Genomic DNA, 20,182 nt, shown 5'->3' with positions numbered 1-20,182 from the left:
AAATCAAAGCCAGGTGTCAAACTTAGAGGAAAAGCTGAGAAAATAATACAGGACTTCGCTGCAGCACACATCTGCCCAGTGAGGCTATTTTCTGTCCTCGCCGTCCCACGCCAAGACTGAGGCTATTTTCCTGCACACAAAATTGGTAGTGTTGTAAGAGCAGTGTGAGCGTGTGCAGAGCCCGGAGTCTAATAGCAGTACAGTTTTAGGAGTTTTGTGTGAAGGATTATTTTGGTCCTGGTCTACATCCACCCACGTGCTGAGAGGGACCACTTCAGGACAGAACGACAGAGCACAGCAGCTTTTGTTTCAGCTGCACTTTGAAGTTTCCTCCCATAAACACAGGACCAGAGCGAGCTAATGCAGAACATGTATCTGCTCCATCATCTGAGACCAGCACCGGCTGCAGGGTGCAGACGGACACATGGTTCAGAGCGGTTATATAAGGCAGAGAAGAAGAGCGACTGAACTCTGCACACTGAGAAAAGTTAAACTGAGAAAAGTTAAAAAATTAAACTAAAACTTTTGTTTTATTAGAGAGAATCCACAGAGGTGAAAGGAGATAAAGGGGCTCCTGGTGTAATTGTAACCTCCGGGCATCAGGACGCCGCAAATGATGATGGGTAATTGAGTCATTTAAAAACATATCGGCGACTGTAACTGTGCAAACACACGATGACGTTTGTTCTGCTTTCACTGGACATTAACAGGAAACACAGGACAGAGTCAGCTGTTTGTCCAGACCTGAACCAGGTGTAACATCTTCAAGACCCAGGTCCAGGTCCAGCCAATCACAGGAGGCGATGTCGTGTAATCCAGCAGGGATTCGCTGGTGAGTCATGTTGTTGGATGAACAGATCAGATGTTTGTAATATTCTGACTGCATGTGAAGGCAGCACGTGCCGGTTCAACCTGTTGTCACGACGATGGCGACGTGAACAGCAAAAGCGTGGCGTTCACTTTCAAAGTTATCCGTCAGGAATGTGCGCTCGCCTGCGTGTGATTGGCCGACGACGCGTTGAGCCTGGTTCAACTGGTTTTGGTGTCGCTGGACTGGTTCCATTCAAACCAGTGACTCTGACACAGTCACACACACCGCACACAGCTGCTGACACAGCTGGATGAGAAACACCAGGAAGTAGTTTAACCAGTCACATGACCAAACCGGGCGGCAGTTCAGGGGCTCAGACGTGCAACTGATCTCTGACATTTATGGTGATTAAAGACTCAATGGCCCAAAAACCATGAAACAGTAAAGAAGTAAAACTCCTCTGTTGCCATGGAGATGGGGTCAGTTTCACGCTTCTGCTGCACATACGTGTTTAAAACATCATGACGACGATAATGATAATTTGGGCCTTTTGTTGTCTACGTTCCTGCTGGAGGAGCGACAGACGATCAAGTTATTGATTACTGATCAGTTACCAAGCATGTTGGAGGATTCAATCAGCGTGGTGTCCAGGTCGGTCCAGTACAGGCGCCGCTCTGCATAGTCGATGGTGAGCCCGTTGGCTCGGCCCACGTCGGCCACCAGAGTGATGCGACCCGTCCCGTCCATCGCCGCCCGGTCGATCTTCGGCTTCCCGCCCCACTCGGTCCAGTACATGTACCTGAGGAGAGAGAACAGGTGAGCATGAACAGGTGAGGTCTCCAGTCCGTCGTCTCCATGGATACACAGACGGTGGTGTCTCACCCTTCAGCGGGATCCAGAGCCAGAGCTCGTGGACTGTCCAGGTCCTTCCAGACCAGGACCTGCCGGTGCTGCCCGTCCAGTTTGGCCACTTCAATGCGGTTGGTGCCGGTGTCGGCCCAGTACAGGTTCTTCCCCAGCCAGTCCACCGCCATCCCCTCCGGGTAGTCCAGACCGAACTCCACCACGTGCTCCAGAGCGCTGCCGTTCATGAAGGCCCGGCTGATGGTCTGTGGGGGAGGGGTTACACAGAGGTTAAAGGTCAAATCAAAGACTGTTAATGTTTTCCATGTGGAGCGAAAACATCACGGCCGGCGGGAAAAACAAGGTTAAAGAGCTCTGATCGTTTTTCTGCTCATCATCTCTTCAAAATGAGAAACTAAATCAAATCACAAGTTGATGAGAGTAAAACTGTTCAGTGTGAAAAGAAGAAGAAGAAGCGGAGAGAGGAGGGGGAGGGGCCCGGTGTCCCCTGGGGGCCCGTGACTGCTCCACAGTGCAGCCTGCAGGCAGCAGGGGGCCTCGTCCTGCCTCACTCACCTTCAGAGTGATGTCGGTCCAGTAGATGCGGTTGTCGGTGACGTCGAAGTCGAGTGCTGACGCCTCCTTGACGCCGGTGAGCGGGATGGCCACGTTGTTGTTGTTGGTCTCCAGGGAGATGCGGCGGATGTCAGTGTGGCGGGAGAAGAGCAGGAAGGCCTCGGGGACGATGCAGGTCCTCATGTCGGCGATGAGCTCGAGGCCGATGGGGCAGCCGCACTGGACGCCCTGAGGCTTGTAGAGGCAGAGGTGACTGCAGCCGCCGTTTCCCTCCGCACACGGGTTGGTGCCTGAGGACGGAGGCGACGCAGATTAATGTCAGGTTTCTTTTTAGTGAAGAGTTCACAGAAGTTAAAGGTTCATCTGGTGTCTGTCAGGAAGGAGGATCCACTGCAGGACTGAGTAAGGTGTTCCTAAAAAACTGAGACACACGATCGTCATGACGACTGATGAGACCGTTGCTGCCGTGGAAACCACAGGATGTCAGGTTCAGCACCACCATAATAGAGCACCAGCTGGTGAGGATGATGATGTTTACCTGTGACCTGTCATCAGAGGTACTGAGGTGCTGTGACATCATGCATGTGTCATGACATTTATCTGGATTTCACTTTAAAAGGAGCTGATCACGGATCAGAGCTCGACAACACAAACAAACTGAGTGAATCTGAGGTGAGAAACATTTCACCACAGCTTCGTCTTCGTGAGGTGATTTGATTCTGAGAAAAAAAACACAGAAGCAGCTTTTTCCACACTGAAGTCAAACAGGTGATCACTGTGACCTCTGTTAAATATCTGAACTTTTATTTTGAAAAGTCAATGATTCCTTGAGTTAAAAACTCAATAAAACATGCTTCATCTTTTACTGAAGGAGCCATGACCTGCTACAACCATCAGTTACAGTGCAGATGCTGTTTCACTGGTGTCTCAGAGGTAAACACTGAATCCTCTGAATGTTTCTGGTATGAAAACAAACAGGATTCAGAACTAGAACAGCTTCAACTGTCTGATACGGGAGAAAATGGACAAATGTGTTTCCTGGAGAGCAGAGGGGAGACGAGGAATGAGAGAAATTCCCTCTCTGGTTTTCATGATCATTATCTCAGAGGTAGAGGAGGGGGGAGGGATGAGGAGGAGGAGGAGGAGGAGGAGGAGGAGGAGGAGGGGGGGGTACAGCAGTGTGTTTGCAGCTTCTGTCAGTGAAGCTCAAGTGTTGAAATATTAAAGCTGCATTCTCCCAGTTCTCCGTCAGACCCGGCTGCAGCATCAACAGGAAGCACAGCGTCAGGACTCAGGAGCCGCAGAGTGAAAACACACCGAGCTGCAGGACTGAAGAGGAACGTGCAGCACCTGCAGAGCTGCTGCAGCATCTTAACCTGCAGCTCAACCACCACATGGTCCCCGATGTATCTGCTTTAGATTTCTCAAGATCTGAAGGCAGAAGGTTCTGACGCCGCTCAGGATCGTGGACTCACCGAAGGACTGGTGCACGTATGTGGCCTTGAGGCCCATGAGGTCCGGCAGCTGGTCGATGATGAACTCTCTCTCCGCGGTGCGTTTGTGGACGCGCTCAATGCTGCGGCGCTGCCAGTCCGTCCAGTAGATGTAGTCGCCCAGCAGAGTGAAGCCGAAGATGTGAGGAAGTTTGTCCTCCACCAGCACCCGTCTACCTGTCCCGTCCATGTTCATCACCTGGGAGACAGACAGGTGGAGAGGTGACACACTGAGCATGCCCGCAGGACGGACACGGACACGGACACGGACACACACACACACACACACCTTCCTGCCTGGACCTGAAAACTCACTGGAATAAAACTGATTGCCGTATTTTCCGCACTATAGGGCGCACTGGATTATAAGGCGCATTGTCAATGAATGGTCTATTTTCGAACTTTTTTCATATATAAAGCGCACCGGACTATAAGGCGCATTAAGCGAAACAAAAACAAAACAGTCAGATAAGTCAGTCAGACTTTATTAAACGCGTTCACAATAACTCTCAACATTGTTCAAACGTTAATGAGCGTATTCACAATAACTCCCAACCTTGTTCAGTTGTAACACGTAAAAAAAACACAGTCTGATACCGCTAAATCAAACGTTAGCGTATTCACAATAACTCCTTATAGGTCCTTATACACGCACACTGTAATATTATGGTGAAGCACAGTATGTATTACTCCGCGACGCTCCTGACTACGATAGCCGTAATGCTGCAAGCGGTGCGGCTTTGTAGTTTACCAAAGTCCTACTAAAACATTTTGACAGAGCGCCGTGAGCACCGTGTACCACACCAAATCACTTCAAGGTCAGTCAGCACAACCAGAATTAATCCATATATAAGGTGCTCCGGATTATAAGGCGCACTGTCGTTTTTTGAGAAAATTAAAGGCTTTTAAGTGCGCCTTATAGTCCGGAAAATATGGTACAAGAATCTATGAAGTAAACAGTGGAGATTCACCTGTGAGGAGTCACCTGATTATCCTGGTGAAACAGAACCACCTTTAGAATAAGAGTGTTTCTGTAGTTACAAGCAGCTGAACCTGAGCTGCAGGACTCAGAGGACTCTGATCCTGGACCCACAGGAGTCCAACCTGTTCCTGCTTTTACTTTGAAAAACTAAAAGACATGAAGCCACACCCTCTCCTCACAATCAGCTGAGTCATGTTTCATCCTCCTCTTCCCATCATGCCCAGCGTCGCCCTGATGAGAGCCTCCACATTGTGTTCCTCACTGTGGACACTGAGCATACTCAGAGCAGCTCAGGCGAGCTGGCAGCACATCGCAGCGCCGCTAATTAGAAGCAACAGCCAGAGCAAACAAACAGCGGCAGCATATGGCCGCCACATTTCCTGCTCTTCCTCCCTCACACTGATCCTGACATCTCACTCTCCAACGGGATCCGGGTCTGTTCAAGACCTGTACCTGACACTGGGACCACAAAACCCTGTGTGGGTACAGGAGGCAGGTACCTGCACACACCTGCAGAGAACCTGCAGCAGGAGTCAGTAACCTTGTTTTCATTCATTCATTCATTCATTCACTCAGTGAGTTAAACCTGTCTACATCCGTTTGGTCACAGTGTGAACTTTCCACACACACCTGAGCTGAAAAACGTGAACACGACCCTGTTTGTTGGAGCTGCAGCTAAAAATTATTAAAATTACTGATTCATCTGCAGATTATTTTCTAAATGAATCAATTAATGGTTTCATCAGTAAACAGTGAACAGTTCCTGTCACAGTTTCCTGGAGGAAAAGTTCATTTAATGTTTTATTTTGTGTAAAAAAGCAGAAAACTCCCACAATTGACAACATAAACAAAAAAAATCAGATTTTTCACATTTTAGCTTAAAAATAACTTAAACTTCATTGACGATCAAAAATGGTGGAAACTAATTTTCTTTTCATCAACTGAAGTTTGTGCTGAGACAGTGATGTACAGTCACATGACCACTGGTGTTATTCAGGTTCAGCCAGTTAAAGTTCAGACTTTTAATTTGAAGGTCCCATATTTAACAGTTTGAAGTGTTGACATCTGTAAAAAGACACGGGTGTTTTATCATGACTCTTCTCTCAGGCTTCTCTTAATCATCATTTAATCATTTTTAAGCAGAAATCTCTTTTTTTTCTGATGAATCAAAAATGATTTAATTAAGATGAAGTGATGAGTAAAACAACAGCTGGCTGGAGGCCTGTCGCCTCGCTGTGCTTGATCCAAACTCTGTTAGTTTGGGATTTAAATGATTTGATAATAACCAGAGAAGTGACCTGATGAACTAATGAGCCAAAAGAAAACAAATCCTGGATCTGATCTGAGGCTCGAGTCCACTCTGCACAAACAGAGAAACTAGAGTCTGACTCTTTGTTCTCAGTGTGAACTCTGATCACATTATTTCTCAAACTCAGCAACGTCGAGTGAAGAGAAATGTCAGGAATCTGGAGAAGAGGCCTGAGACCGGCTCCTCTCACTGATCCACACGGCGTGGAGCCACGCGATTCGCTGCTCCCAGAACAGCCCCTGCATGGCCGGCTGCCATCTCTCTCTCTCTCTCTCTCTCTCTCTCTCTCTCTCTCTCTCTCTCTCTCTCTCTCTCTCTCTCTCTCTCTCTCTCTCTCTCTCTCTCTCTCTCTCTCTCTCTCTCTCTCTCTCTCTCTCTCTCTCTCTCTCTCTCTCTCTCTCTCTCTCTCTCTCTCTCTCTCTCTCTCTCTCTCTCTCTCTCTCTCTCTCTGGGAGTCAGAAACGTGGTGTGTATAAATATAAAATGAAGTTTCCATCCTCAGCTCGTCGGCCTCAGCCAAAAGGTCTCCGCTGGTTCGGGAGTTGTGACCACAGTGCGGCGACGGTTTCAGATTCTGGGTCTATTCTAAACAGAGCCGACCGCAGCTGGAGTGCACGCCGCAATTGGAACCAGATGTGGGATCCCGCCGCAAAAACCGGGTCCTCAGAGAAACCTCGAGGGGGGGTGGGCAGCGGAGGCCCCTCAGCCCTTTAGAAGGGGGGCTGAGTGAGGCCCGGACCAACACAATCACCACCACCTTTGATGGGGATTGGAGAGCTGTCCTCCGCCTCTTAGGGGGGGGTGGTCTCCCACCCAGAGAGGACACCCAGAATGTAAACACCCTGAAAACATGGCGGGATGGCTGGACCCTGTCTAATCGGTAAACATTAAGGAAGAAGGTGAAGGTGGCAGGAAGTCAGGCTGTTACAGCTCTGTGACGATGCCATCACGTTAACATCAGGAGGAGACCAGGCTGGTTCAGAGACAGACCTCAGGTCAGCACGACCTGAAGCCCCTCAGCTCCAAGACCGCCATCACATCACTGTGTCTGTGTGTGTGTGTGTGTGAGACTCCTGTTTGTTTAGTGCTGTTCTGTCATTCTGTGTACGTTTTAATACAGACTGTATTTATTCTGCTTTTGTACACAAACACTTTCAAATTAAATAAATACAAGTGGAACCACACATTCCTGCTGGATTCCTCTGTAACATGCACTGTCTGTGTGTGTGTGTGTGTGTGTGTGTGTGTGTGTGTGTGGTGCTGCACACCACTGTGCAGAGTTCTGGCATCTTATAAACCTTCAGATTTATTGATCAGCTGCTTAGACTAGACTCTGAGGGTCTGCAGGTAAACCTGCTCATAAAAGACAGCTCATTCTTCTCCTCTGCCAGTGGAGTTTGTGTGTCCTCAGTCTCTGACCGTCCCTGCAGGAGGTCGTGTTCAGCACTGAACCGTCACAGCGAGTGGCGGCCGTGAAACCAGCAGGAGCTCCACTTTAAAGAGCGAGAACAGGAAGTCACAGCGTTTCCTCCCAGGTGATCACTCACTCACACGCACACACACACACACACACACACACACAGTAAAATCTACCCACCTCGATCTTGTCAGTCTTGGCGTCTCCCCAGTAGATTTTGCGTTCCTCGTAGTCAAGTGCGAGGCCGTTGGGCCACCCCAGGGACGTGTTCACCATCACCACCCGCTCCATCCCGTCCAGATCCGCCCGCTCGATCTTTGGCACCTCGCCCCAGTCGGTCCAGTACATGTACCTGAACAGGTGGAGGAGCAGTGAGTCGGTACCAGCTGAAGAGTTTTGATTATTTTTCATTGTTTGGTCTAAAATATGTCAGAAATAAAAACTGACATTTTATTTAAAGGTCAACAGATCAAACACAAAGACTCAGTTTATTTTTCATGAGCAGCAAAGAAAAGCATCAAATCATCACCTGAAACAGAAGCAGGAATTATTTCACATTTCAACTTTAAATTTTGACTCAATCATCAGCAGCAGATTTATCTTCAGCTCTGGAGGAGGAAGTCCAGGCTCCACGTTTTCTTATTGATCGATTTTCAATTAAAAACACCTGGATTATTTTTAAATAGATTCAAATCTAGGTTTTAAAAATTTAACGCTTTAGTTTCCTGTTGCTGATGTGGAATTAGTTTCCACTAATCCACTGTCAGTGGTCTGACTGTGAGGCGGCTGATTAAACAGTAGATTTAGTAGATGAACCAGCATCAGGGTTGTCTCTGTTCACAAACAGGAGCAGGACTAACACCTGTTTATTATTGATCTAATAATAATCAATCGATCATCTTCAAAAGTTAATTTAGTTCAAAACACCAAGATTCAGTTTATTAAAACCGAAAACTTTCACATTTAAACTGTAGTTTGAGAAAATTAATCATCAAAGTATTTACTGATGAATTCTCTTTTGATCGACTAATTGTCCAGGTGCATCATGGGAAATCATTCTGTTTTTCTGTGTCTGATTGTGATTAATGAATATTGATTATAACAGGTTGGAACCAGACTGAAGGGAAACCTTCATAATGGAAACGAATTTGACCATAAATGAGTCCAGATGATGATGATGATGATGATGATGATGATGATGATGATGAGAGACAGACAGCAGAGACACCAGAAACCAGACCATGACTCTGATGAGGTCAGACTCACCCGGCCACAGGGTCCAGGACGATGGCTCTGGGCTCGTCCAGGTCTTCAGAGATCAGGATCTTGCGCATGGTCCCGTTGAGCCGGGTCACCTCGATGCGGTCCGTTCCAGTGTCGGTCCAGTACAGATTCCTGGCGATCCAGTCGACCGCGATGCCATCGGGGTGGTTGACCTGAGACGTGACCACGAACTGGGCGTCGCTGCCGTCGGGCAGGGAGCGGCGGATGGCCTTCACCTCGTCATCCGTCCAGTAGATGTAGCCCTCCACCGGGTCGTAGTCGATGGCGATGGCGTGGCGTATGTCGTCCACCTGCAGGATGATGTCGGTGAAGTCCGGCGTGTCCAGAGAGATTCGCCGCAGGTCCGTTCTACGAGCCAGAAGCAGCATCTGAGTCGCACCTGAGGGGGATGGGAAAGACCAGGACTCAGATTCAGGTTCTACAGCAACAGGGTCAGTTCACCAAGTTATTTCATCATTTTACCTGAGAGGGTTGTAACCATGGTAACAGATCGAGTTTAGGTTCCGAAGTTTGAGGAGACCACGGTGTTCATAAAACTTTTAATTTGAAAAGTAACAGGAGTCGTTCAAGAAATCTGGTGCAGTAAGTTCAGGATGGTGCAGAAGTACAAGTACAAGTACAAGTAGAAGTACCTCTACACTGTAACCTGAGCTTAAATATTTTCAGGCTGCGTCTGGTTGGTGGTTGCAGGAGACGTGGCTGCAGTCAGACAATAAACTTCAACCCTCCAGGTCAGACTGTGGCCACGTTTCACTGCTGCAACCAGCAGATACTCTGGGTTAAGAAGAAAAAAAAAGCCTCTGCTGAAATAGTTAAACCCCAGCAGTGAAAGGAGGCATTGTCTGCGGGGGGAGCATGTGATCCCGTCTCTCACAAAAGCTTCCCCGCCTTCCGTCCTCTGTCGCTCCGCGGGCGAGGGTTACTGAACCAAAAAATGTAAATAAAAGAGGCAGAGGGAGGGGAGGAGGAAACGTCCAGGGCTGCCATTCAAACGGCCAGCTCCGTGATGGAGTGGGGTTACCATGGTTACCAACTGCAGGTCACCTTAAGCTGCTCAGAGCGTCCAGAGACGATGACGACGACAAAGGCAGAGAAAAGTCGGGCGAACGCATCTGACTTTTAAAATGAGAGAAAAGGTGAATGGAGTTTGGTACCAGTTTGAATCTGCTGGTTTGTCTCCATCATGCAGGAACACACACACACACACACACACACACACACACACACACACACACACACACACACACACACACACACACACACACACACACACACACACACACACACACACACACACACACACACACACACACACACACTAATGAATTCAATCTGGCAGTTTGGGCTGAATTCTTGTAAATGGTTACACAACAGGGTTTTTTGTGTTTTTCCTTTTCTCTCTGAAAATCATAGATAATCTCCAAACTTGTGCGTCGTTCACTGACGCAGCTCAGGAAATATTTGGATCTTTGTTCTGGTTTCACTCCAGTTTCCTCTGCAGGGTTTTCAGTCGCTCTTTAACTCCACATTCTGGAGACTCAAACCTGTTGATTGATTTATCCCCCGTCTACTGTCTGACAGCACTGGAGGATACAGCCTTTAAACAACAACATTAATGAGGATGTAAAGACACAGACCTGCTGATGTGGAACTGGAACCAGCTCTTCAGTATCTGTCTGACACATTCCCACCAATGACTCAGCTGTTTCCAACACTTTCCCAAACTTGTTAAGTCTCTGAACAAAGCGTCGTCATGTTCTGTGAGGTTTTAAACGAGCTGCTCTCGGCAGATTCTCTCAGCAACTGGACTCTGGACATGAATCCATCACCAGGACTCAGGTTAAAGTGGTGTTGAGGTGTGTGTGGTAAAGACGATGATGATGGTGTCCTCACCGTCTCTGCAGGTCTTCCCGTCCTCCAGCAGCTGGACCCCGGTGGGACAGGCACACTGATAGAAGGGCTTCAGTGGAGAGAGGAGGCAGAGGTGGGAACATCCTCCGTTCCTCACAGAACACGGACTGTTCACTGAGGACGAGACACAACAACACGACCTCTGACCTCAGTTTCTGCCTTTTTCTCTGAAGAATCAATTTTGTTTAAACACAACACGAAGTTAAAGCGAAGTAACGACTGAAGTCTTGTGTTTCAGAGCATCAACAGCTGCGTCATGAATCACATTGTTTAACGGCGTCTCCACTGACTGAATTCATCAAGAGGAAGATTAGAAATTTTCATATAGTGTTGATAAGTTAACCAGCTCAATAATGATCCAATCACAGCACAGATACTAAACTGTTCCTAACCAATCGCATGTCAGCCCTAACAACCCTGAACCTCAGAGGTCAAACAGCAGCAGCTGGACTCACAGCTGGGTTGTCTCTTGGCGCTGAAGACGTGGATGTCCATGGGCGAGAAGATGTCCGAGTGGACGACCCGCTGCTCGGTCCCCGTCTGTTTCCTGCAGGAGTGGATGGAGTGGGTGTTCCAGTCGGTCCAGAACAGGGTGTCCTCGTACAGGGTGAGGGCGAAGGGGTGAGGCAGCTCTCCTTTCACCACCACCTCCCTGAAACAACAACAACAACACCACCCACCCACACACACACACACACACACACACACACACACACACACACACACACACACACACACAGGTTGAGAACTGAGGAACCACAGATTCCTGTGATTCTGACCAGTGGGAACATTTCTGATTTCTGACTAACACTTGAACACAGCACCAGTCGGTGAGGAGTTCAGCTGCATCTAGAATAAGACAGAGATAAAGCCCCTCCCCTGATGAAGGTGCAGGTGTCTGTACCTGGAGGAGCCGTCCAGGTTGGAGCGGTGGATGAAGTTGTGTTTGGCGTCGGCCCAGTACAGTTTCTGTTGGCTGTAGTCCAGCGTCAGCCCGTTGGGCCAGTAGATCTCCTTATCAATGATCATGGATCGATTGGTCCCGTCCATCCCCGCCCGCTCGATCTTCGGGACCTCGCCCCAGTCGGTCCAGTACATGTACCTGAGGGAACCCGGGAGAATGAGAATGTCAGCTGAGGCGTCAGACGACAGAGGAACAACAAAGCTATTGGTCCATTAATGGACAAAACAAAGACAGAAATATATCAGTTAAAATAAATATAATTCATACATCATCATCACCTCTGTCACCATGTTGTGTTTGTGTGAAACGAAGCTGACTGCAGAGAGAACAGCTGACGTCTCCTACATGTGGAGGAGTGAACAGCCAGCAGCTCCTTGGCCTGCATCTGCTCTCGTGCCGGTTGCCTAGCGACAGCTGCATCAGTAAATGTACATCCCTCCACTTGAGACTGGACTCCCTCCGTCTGAGTCCACACACGGCACCCTGCACTTAACTGTGTGTGTGTGTGTGTGTGTGTGTGTGTGTGTGTGTGTGTGTGTGTGTGTGTGTGTGTGTGTGTGTGTGTGTGTGTGTGTGTGTGTGTGTGTGTGTGTGTGTGTGTGTGTGTGTGTGTGTGAGAGATCCCTGATTGGTTCAGGTGATGTTCTGTCTCTAAACAGTTGAAAACGTTTGTGAACGCAGCCTGTGACTCTGGGGGGAGGAGTTTCAGTGATGATGATGAACTACATCACATTATAAAACTGTTTCCTGTGACCTCACTACAAACTGTTTCCTCTTAACAGATGATAATCAGCTGGGGGTGGGGGTCTGTAGGGGAGGGGGGGACTGCTGTGCAGCTAATTCTCTTCTTTGTTTGTCTTAATTACCATCACAGCTGGACGGCCCCTCTGCCCTCCTCCCCACATCCACACCACCGTCACTAATCTCCACACTCACCCCACCCCACCCCACCCCACCCCACCCCACCCCACCCCACCCCCACCGCCTCAGGAGCATAAACTGGGTCCACCACAGAGACCAGACCAGACCTCATGAGGAGTTCCCTCACACAGAACAGCCTGAGGATCAATCACATCTGGACACAACGAGACCGATCAGCTGATCAATTCATCTTTTATCAAGCTTCAAAAACCAGAGGACTGATGGGAATTTTTCACAGATAATTAATTATCTGATTAATCAAGACAATAATTGATCAACAGTGAAATGATCATCATCAGCCTCAGTCTGTAAATGTCGACGTGATGTCTTCAAACATCTGCTTCTGTCTGACCAACAGTCAAAGACTCAAAGATTCAGTTTTTATTGATCCGACGTGTGACGAAGGACACGCTGATGATGTCACGTTCGCATCACAAACCGAACATGAGGATCAGCTGTTGTCTTCCTGAGGAGGCGGGACCATCCTCCAGCCTGACTGACAGCGCCTCAGCAGTGACGGGGTCTCTGCAGCGTGCACACACACACACACACACACACACACACACACACACACACACACACACACACACACACACACACACACACACACACACACCTCAACGTTTAACACTTTAATGGTTTAAAATGAAAACGTAGTCGTGTGGACGACTGGGAAAAGCTTCTGTGACCAACACAGAGTCAGAGGCAGGAAGGAAGGAAGGAGTGAACAACGGGGGGGGGGGGCTGTCCAAAATGAGCCCTTTAATGAGTCCAATTACACGGCTGTAAAATGTGTCTGATGTAATGATGAGGCCTCTCCATCTGACTGAGCTGCTGTCCTCTGTGGTGTGTAACAGGACGTCTTTGTCTGGTTACACACACACACACACACACACGCACACACACACACACACACAAACAACAAGGACACAGCTAAAAAAATACACATTTAAAGACAAGTACAGCTGCAACTAAACATCACCTATCAGTCTGAAACTGATTTGATTAATTGTTTTATCCATGACTTGATCAACAGATAATCAATCAATTAAACAGATAATCAATCAATTAAAGTCATAGCCGTTTCCTAGTCTCTGACTGTGAGTGAGGCTGAAACTGGTCCATTTAGCAGCCGTTCCTGAGCTTTCAGTGATATTCATACTGAACATCAGTGGATGTGGTGTCAATCTGACACAAAGTAAAACCGGGACCTCAACGTCTACCGTGATCTACAGCTGATGCAGGACAGAGACGTGTCAGGATCTATAAAGTCCATCTTCACCAGGCTGGAGACGAAGATTCCAACCAAGTGATAGAGGAGCAAACAGCAGGCGTCTGTTTTACTGATGTGAATGAAACAGCCTTAATCTGAGCTCAGCAGCAGGAGGAGCGAACATTGACCAGTGGTCGACTGATGGTGACATGCACAGTTACAGAATTCAGCACAGACTGATCCAGAACCTGATTCAATCTGCTGAAATGAACCTTGGGAGTTGTGGTTGAACTTGTTGTTATATCCACAGCTTCCTGACTTTAAATCAAACACAGATATTTCCTGATTTGTTCTGATACTGAATCTGGACAGTTTGACCCTCAGACCCTGAGTGAACTGGATCTAAAGCTGCAGGTTGAGTCACAGTTTACAGGGAGAGAGTTCTGACGTGTTCTCAGTGTCGTCACTTCCTCTGACTCTGTGCTCCAGATGAAAAACTGACCCACAAACAGAGCTGCTGGGCCTCTCCACCTAATCCCATTCAGCCCAGGACAAAGGCTCAAACTGATAGCCTGCCCAGGAGCCAAACACACCGCAGCTTCACACACAGCAGCTGGTTGGGTTTCACCACAAACAAAGCAAACCAACGAGCACATGAGCCGGTGGCTGTGACTAACCTGCACAGGACGCCTGGAGTTTCAGTGTCTGCATCAGAGAAACCAACACAACACACAACGTTTCAGTCTTTACAGGACACACGGACGTGATTCAGTGAACGCCTCAAACATTCAGGTGATTTTCTCCCCTCGGTCTGAACAGCGTGGCCCCGGCCAAGCAGAAAAAAAGAGTAAAACACTGGAGAAATGCCGCGCACACAACACATCCCCTTTCCACAAGAGCTGCATTGTATTTGGTACCTGATGCATTAATCATTCCAGTTGAACCGAGTCCAGCTCTGCGTTCCACCGTGGATTTGAGAACCAGTTTTCCTCTGCAGGTCTACGACAGTCTGAACCTGACCCACACCGAGGAGGACTTCTGTCCGACTAACATCACAGCGTGGTCCACTCTTCATCTCTGACTTTACTCCTCATCATCACTTGAGAGTCAAAGTCTGAGGGTTTGTTTTCATTTAAAATTAATGGCAGCTGATTGTTTCAACACAGAATCCAAACCAGAGTCAGCAAAGACCAACAACAACAACTGCAACTACAACTGCAGCAACAACAACAGCAACAACAACTGTAATAACAAACATCAGCAACAACAACAACAGCAACAACTACAACTGCTGCAACAACAATCAACATCAACAACAACAGCAACAACAACTGTAATAACAACTGTAATAACAAACAACAGCAACAACAAACAACTGCAACAACAACAAACAGCAACAACAACAACAGCAACAACAAACAACTGCAACAACAAACAACTGCAACAACAACAACAGCAACAACAACTGCAACAGCAACAACTGTAATAACAAACAACAGCAACAACAACAGCAGTAGCAGCAGCAACAATCCAGACCACAAAGCAGACAGAAACCTGTGACAGAGCCAAGTAAACTGTAGTAAACTGTGGTAAACTGTAGTAAACTGTGGTAAACTGTATTAATCTGTAGTAAACTGTGGTAAACTAGTAATCTTTGGTAAACTGCAGTGAAGTGTGGTAAAGTGTGGTAAACTGTGGTAAGGTGTAGTAAACTGTAGTAAGGTGTAGTAGTCTGTATTAAACGGTGGTAATCTGTAGTAAACTGTGGTAATCAGTAGTAAAGTGTGGTAAAGTGTGGTAATCAATAGTAATCTGGTGGTGGGTGGGGCCTGATCCAGTTTTCTCAATAAGGAATCAGATGAGCTTCAGACCAGTTTCTATGTGAAAACATATTAAACTAACAGTGAACGACAGCAGAGGATTTCACAGAGGTAAAACATGGGGATGAACTTTAACAGTTCTATGAATGAGTGTAAACGGTCAGTGTGTCAGTACAGATCACAGACACCTGCACAAACTGCAGAACCAGGTCCCCGTGGTTCATGGACACCTCAGATGCCAGGAGAGACAGCCTGAACATGTGAGGAGTTCTGTCTGTATTCAAACCAGATGTCGCCCCCACCCTCCCTCTAGGTGTGACATTCAGACCAGATCTTCTCCTGTATAACCCGGCCCTCCCTCTACCACATACAGTGGGACTGACGTCCACATACTTTTGGCCACATAGGATATGTCCCAGATGGACGGCGAACATGTAAACGAAACGGCGTTTCCCTCCCTCCTGCATCAGTGTAGCTGGCGTGCTGCTGCAGCGTCCTCTGACTGCTGCAAAAACAAAACAGCTGCCGCGGCAACAATGAGCCTTTGTGACACACACGCAACCAAACACAACAACACAAAACAGGAACGTATGCAACCCATTTATGCACCAGTGAGGGAGTCTTAGTTTGTGTAGCAGTCATGCTAATGAGAGAGGACACACACACACACACACACCAGGGAATGTGACTGATTAAATCAGAAGCTGGTGTAGTTATTTGTACAAGAGTGTGATCACAGCTTTGTTCAACACTTCACCTCATCCTGCCAACTGAGCCAGGCCTCTCTCACACACACACACACACACACACACACACACACACACACACACACACCATAACGTTTGCTGTGAGTGTGTCCACATTCAGCCAGTCCAGTGAGGGTCAGAGGTCATGAGGAAGTAAAGGTCAGAGGTCAACCTTCAGTCATCAGCAGGTGTAACTCATTGTTACCATGACAACATGGATCTCAGGTCTGTCTCACTCACATTAGACTAACCTGAGAGCTAAGTGAAGACTGACCACGGCACAGCAGCGTGAAGTCAGAGGTCTGGAGCTGAGGGAAAACTGACTCCTCGTCTGATCACACATTCAAACATCGATGTAACTGAAGACAGAGGAGCTGCTCCTTTGTCCTGATTTACTCTCAGACAGATGTTAGCAGCTGTCTGTCTCTTCTCCAGATGTTGCTGTGACGCAGTTTTGTTTAACTGAGAAGAGTTTCATTTCAGGCGTCTGACTGTGGACGGAGCTCTCTGATTGGTTCGCCTGGACTGTGTCATGTCCACAAACAGAGGAGGAGTGAACATGGTGTTAGGTGGGCTGATGGGTAAGAAACGCACTTCCTGTTATTGACTGACGGGTCATTTTGACTGTAACGGTCCAGACCTGGGGACCGGACGTTAGAGACCAGATCTGGGACTTTTCTCAGTGAGAGGACAGAGTCAAGGCCAAAGGTCACAGGTCAGAGTTTCTCTTCTCTCATAACCTGGTTTTTGTGTTTGTGAATCAAACAAAACAACTCCGACACAAATGGGAGAAAAACAAGTGTTCAGTTCAGAACGAAGAATCCAGAGTGGAACCAGCGACCGGCTCGGTGTGACTTTTATCTCTGATACCGAGCTGGATCAAACACAGAGGAGGGAAGAGTTTCCATGAATAGAAAGAAAGAAAGAAAGAAAGAAAGAAAGAAAGAAAGAAAGAAAGAAAGAAAGAGAGAGAGAGAGAGAGAGAGAGAGAGAGAGAGAGAGAGAGAGAGAGAAAAATTTAAATAAAACTAATGAATACATTACAGGCCTCTTTTATCTGAGTCCTAATGGATTTACATCCTAATCCAAACGCCTCTCTGGAGCCTGACACTGGAAACATGGGGGAGGAAACATGGTGATGAAGGACAGGGAGGTGTGTGTGTGTGTGTGTGTGTGTGTGTGTGTGTGTGTGTGTGTGTGTGTGTGTGTGTGTGTGTGTGTGTGTGTGTGTGAGTGAGTGAGTGAGTGAGTGAGTGAGTGAGTGAGTGAGTGAGTGAGTGAGTGAGAGTGTGTGTGTGTATGTGAGTGAGTGGTGTTGGCTGTGACCTTCAGCAGCAGATGAGGTCCAGCAGGTGGAACAGTGTCTGAAATAAACATCACTTCCTGCAGCAGCTTCGTGGTGAAGTGAGTCTGATCCTCCGTGGCTCAGTCAACTGTACGTTCAGACTGAAGAGGCCTCACAAAGGACGCCGCTGAGGGCGGGGGGCGCTCTGATATCACAGACAGCTACACAGTTTGTTCAGGTCTCTGTCTTCAAACTTTATTTAAAGAGCAAAGCAAACAGACATGTCAACTGCTGTCGCATCAAGTTGTCAAGCTACAGTGTTTAGTGTGCTATGTCGCTAGTTAGCATGAACTTCCTTCCTGTTTTCATCAAATAGTGTCAGACACCTCGTCTTGGACACGTCGACAGGGACGAGTAAACTCACAGTTCTCAGTCTCTCAACAAAAGTTTACATGGTCGTGTTCTCTGATATTCTCCAGAGCAGAACACTTCTACATTCTGATTGGCTGCGTCATAGCTCATTATCATAAAGTCGCCACCCACGCCACCAAAGAGGTGTCGCCAACAGATGTGCTGCTGCTCGCCACCAAGAGATGCTGGCTCACACAGAAAACACCTTCCAGATGTGGCAGATTCTAACCGACGTCTGTCCTCCTGTCCATCCTACTGTGGAGCTGATCCTCCATTAAACCACAGAAGAAGAAGGTGAGGGCATTAAAAGATCCAGTCAAAGCTCAGACCATGAAAACCAAGGAGAACATGAAGAGAGGAAGGTTCATCCTCCTCTTCATCATTTGGTGTTTTGTTAGAAGTGAATTTGTGATTCTTAGTATCTGTGTGTGTGTGTGTGTGTGTGTGTGTGTGTGTGTGTGTGTGTGTATGTGTGTGCGTGCGTGCCTCCTCCTGCAGATTCTCTATCTCCAGCTGATACAGGACATTCCTCAGCTGCCTCCTCGTCCGAGCAGCAGAGACAAACCTCCACACTGACGCCGTTGTTCAGGTGCCAGGAGAATCCTGGGACAGCAGCTCAGCCGCCCTGCAACCCAATCTGATCCAGGACCAGCTACCAGCTAACCCCCCCCCCCCCCCCCCCCCCCACCCCCCCGGAGGTGTGTTTACAAACACTGATTCTATGGATGTTTGGTGTCCAAACACAGACGTCCTGTGTTTCAGGCTTTTGACACAACTTTCTAGGAATCAGTTGTTTGACTCCTTCCTCTGCACTAAGGCTGTAGCTAATGATCAGTTTCATTATTGATAAATCTATTGAACTGTGATTGATCACTCAGTTCACAAAATTTCATCCAAAACCCAGAGGTTCAGTCATTCATGTTGGAGGAGCTGGAACCAGAGAAAATGATTAACTGATCGTTTCAATCAATTTGTCGATCACTGATTGATCTGTATCTTTACCTCTTTTAAATCTGTGTGTGTGTAACTCTGAAAACCACAGGAAGTGTAAATGTGTTTGTGTGTCAGTATTAACGTAACAGATGCTAATGTTAGCAAAGCAGAGCTAACCACAGATGAACCGACCAATCAGCACATCGCACAAGCTCTGACTACTACTTAACCTTTACAGATCAATAACACCTACAGCAGCAACAATTCTCTCAGACCAATCAGGAGTCTGCAGTGTTTTCATGTCACCTTTTGTCACCTCAGCTCACCTGGAGCCTCAGTGGAGGTGGGAACAAAAACAGGCCCAGGTGGCTCTGACCAAAGGGAAACCAGTGGAACAGAGCTGAAGGTGTGTGGTCGAATAATCAATCAATCAACAGAAAATTACTCTGCAACTATTCTGATAAATAAATTATTGCTTCAGTGAAAACAGTCAGTTTCTGTTTCTAGTTTGGCTTTGGGACAAACAGAAAGACTTTTTACAGACAAAATGATGAACTGATTGATTGAAAAAAATCATCAGCAGATTTATCAATAATGAAAACAACTGTCAGCTGCAGCTGGTTTAGTTTTACACTGTAAAAAGTTTCATTATCATTAAATCTCCAGCAGAGTTTCAGGTCTCGTGTCTGTGCAGCGTTACACTGAGCGATGGTTTCCCCGGACACCGAGAACCAGACCGACCTCCACTCTGCTGTGCACCTGGACACACCTGGACACAGGGACTCACCCTCGTTCTGGATCCAGAGCGATGGCTCTTGGCTGGTCCAGCTCCTGCCAGAACAGAACCTTCCTCAAAGCCCCGTCCAGCTCGGCCACCTCGATCCGATTGGTCTCCGAGTCCGTCCAGTAAAGTTTCCTCCCTAACCAATCGCAGGCCAGTCCGTCCGGGGAGGCCAGACCCGGGACCACCGTCTGGACCGTGCTGGCCCCCGACTGGTTGAAGACTGTGCGTTTGATGGCCTCCTCGCTCACGTCGCTCCAGTAGATGAGGCCCTGGGAGTAAACGTAGTCCACGGCGGCAGCGTCCTCCAGCCCTCCCACCACCACAGTGGCGTTGGCCTTTTCATGCGCCGCGTCCACGAGCCGAATGTCCCGTCGGTTCGCATACAGCAGCAGCGGCACGCCTGCGAGATGTGGGAGGAAACAGGAATTAAACCTTCAAATAACCAGGTCTGACACTCGTCTGCTGTTTGTCTGGACGGT

At 47.9% G+C, this 20,182-nt stretch overlaps 1 protein-coding gene across 1 annotated transcript in view; it reads right to left on the bottom strand.

The window, feature by feature from the left end:
• lrp6 (low density lipoprotein receptor-related protein 6) overlaps positions 1-20,182 on the bottom strand; it is a 33,703-nt gene that overhangs the window by 11,369 nt on the left and 2,152 nt on the right. Inside the window, exons 2-11 of the mRNA XM_071501588.1 lie at positions 19,707-20,103; positions 11,531-11,728; positions 11,082-11,278; positions 10,609-10,740; positions 8,698-9,094; positions 7,612-7,783; positions 3,706-3,922; positions 2,231-2,520; positions 1,694-1,920; positions 1,426-1,610 (exon numbers count right to left, since the gene is read on the bottom strand). Coding sequence (XP_071357689.1) covers positions 1,426-1,610; positions 1,694-1,920; positions 2,231-2,520; positions 3,706-3,922; positions 7,612-7,783; positions 8,698-9,094; positions 10,609-10,740; positions 11,082-11,278; positions 11,531-11,728; positions 19,707-20,103 — 2,412 coding nt within the window. The remainder of the gene's footprint in view (positions 1-1,425; positions 1,611-1,693; positions 1,921-2,230; positions 2,521-3,705; positions 3,923-7,611; positions 7,784-8,697; positions 9,095-10,608; positions 10,741-11,081; positions 11,279-11,530; positions 11,729-19,706; positions 20,104-20,182) is intronic.

Source organism: Trachinotus anak, unplaced genomic scaffold, assembly GCF_046630095.1.
Source record: "Trachinotus anak isolate AG129_WGS33_773 ecotype Australia unplaced genomic scaffold, CSIRO_AGI_Tana_v1 ptg000018l, whole genome shotgun sequence".
Classification (NCBI taxonomy): Eukaryota; Metazoa; Chordata; class Actinopteri; order Carangiformes; family Carangidae; genus Trachinotus; species Trachinotus anak.
Note: the sequence above shows the minus strand (reverse complement) of the source record. Positions and strands in the feature narration are given on the sequence as shown.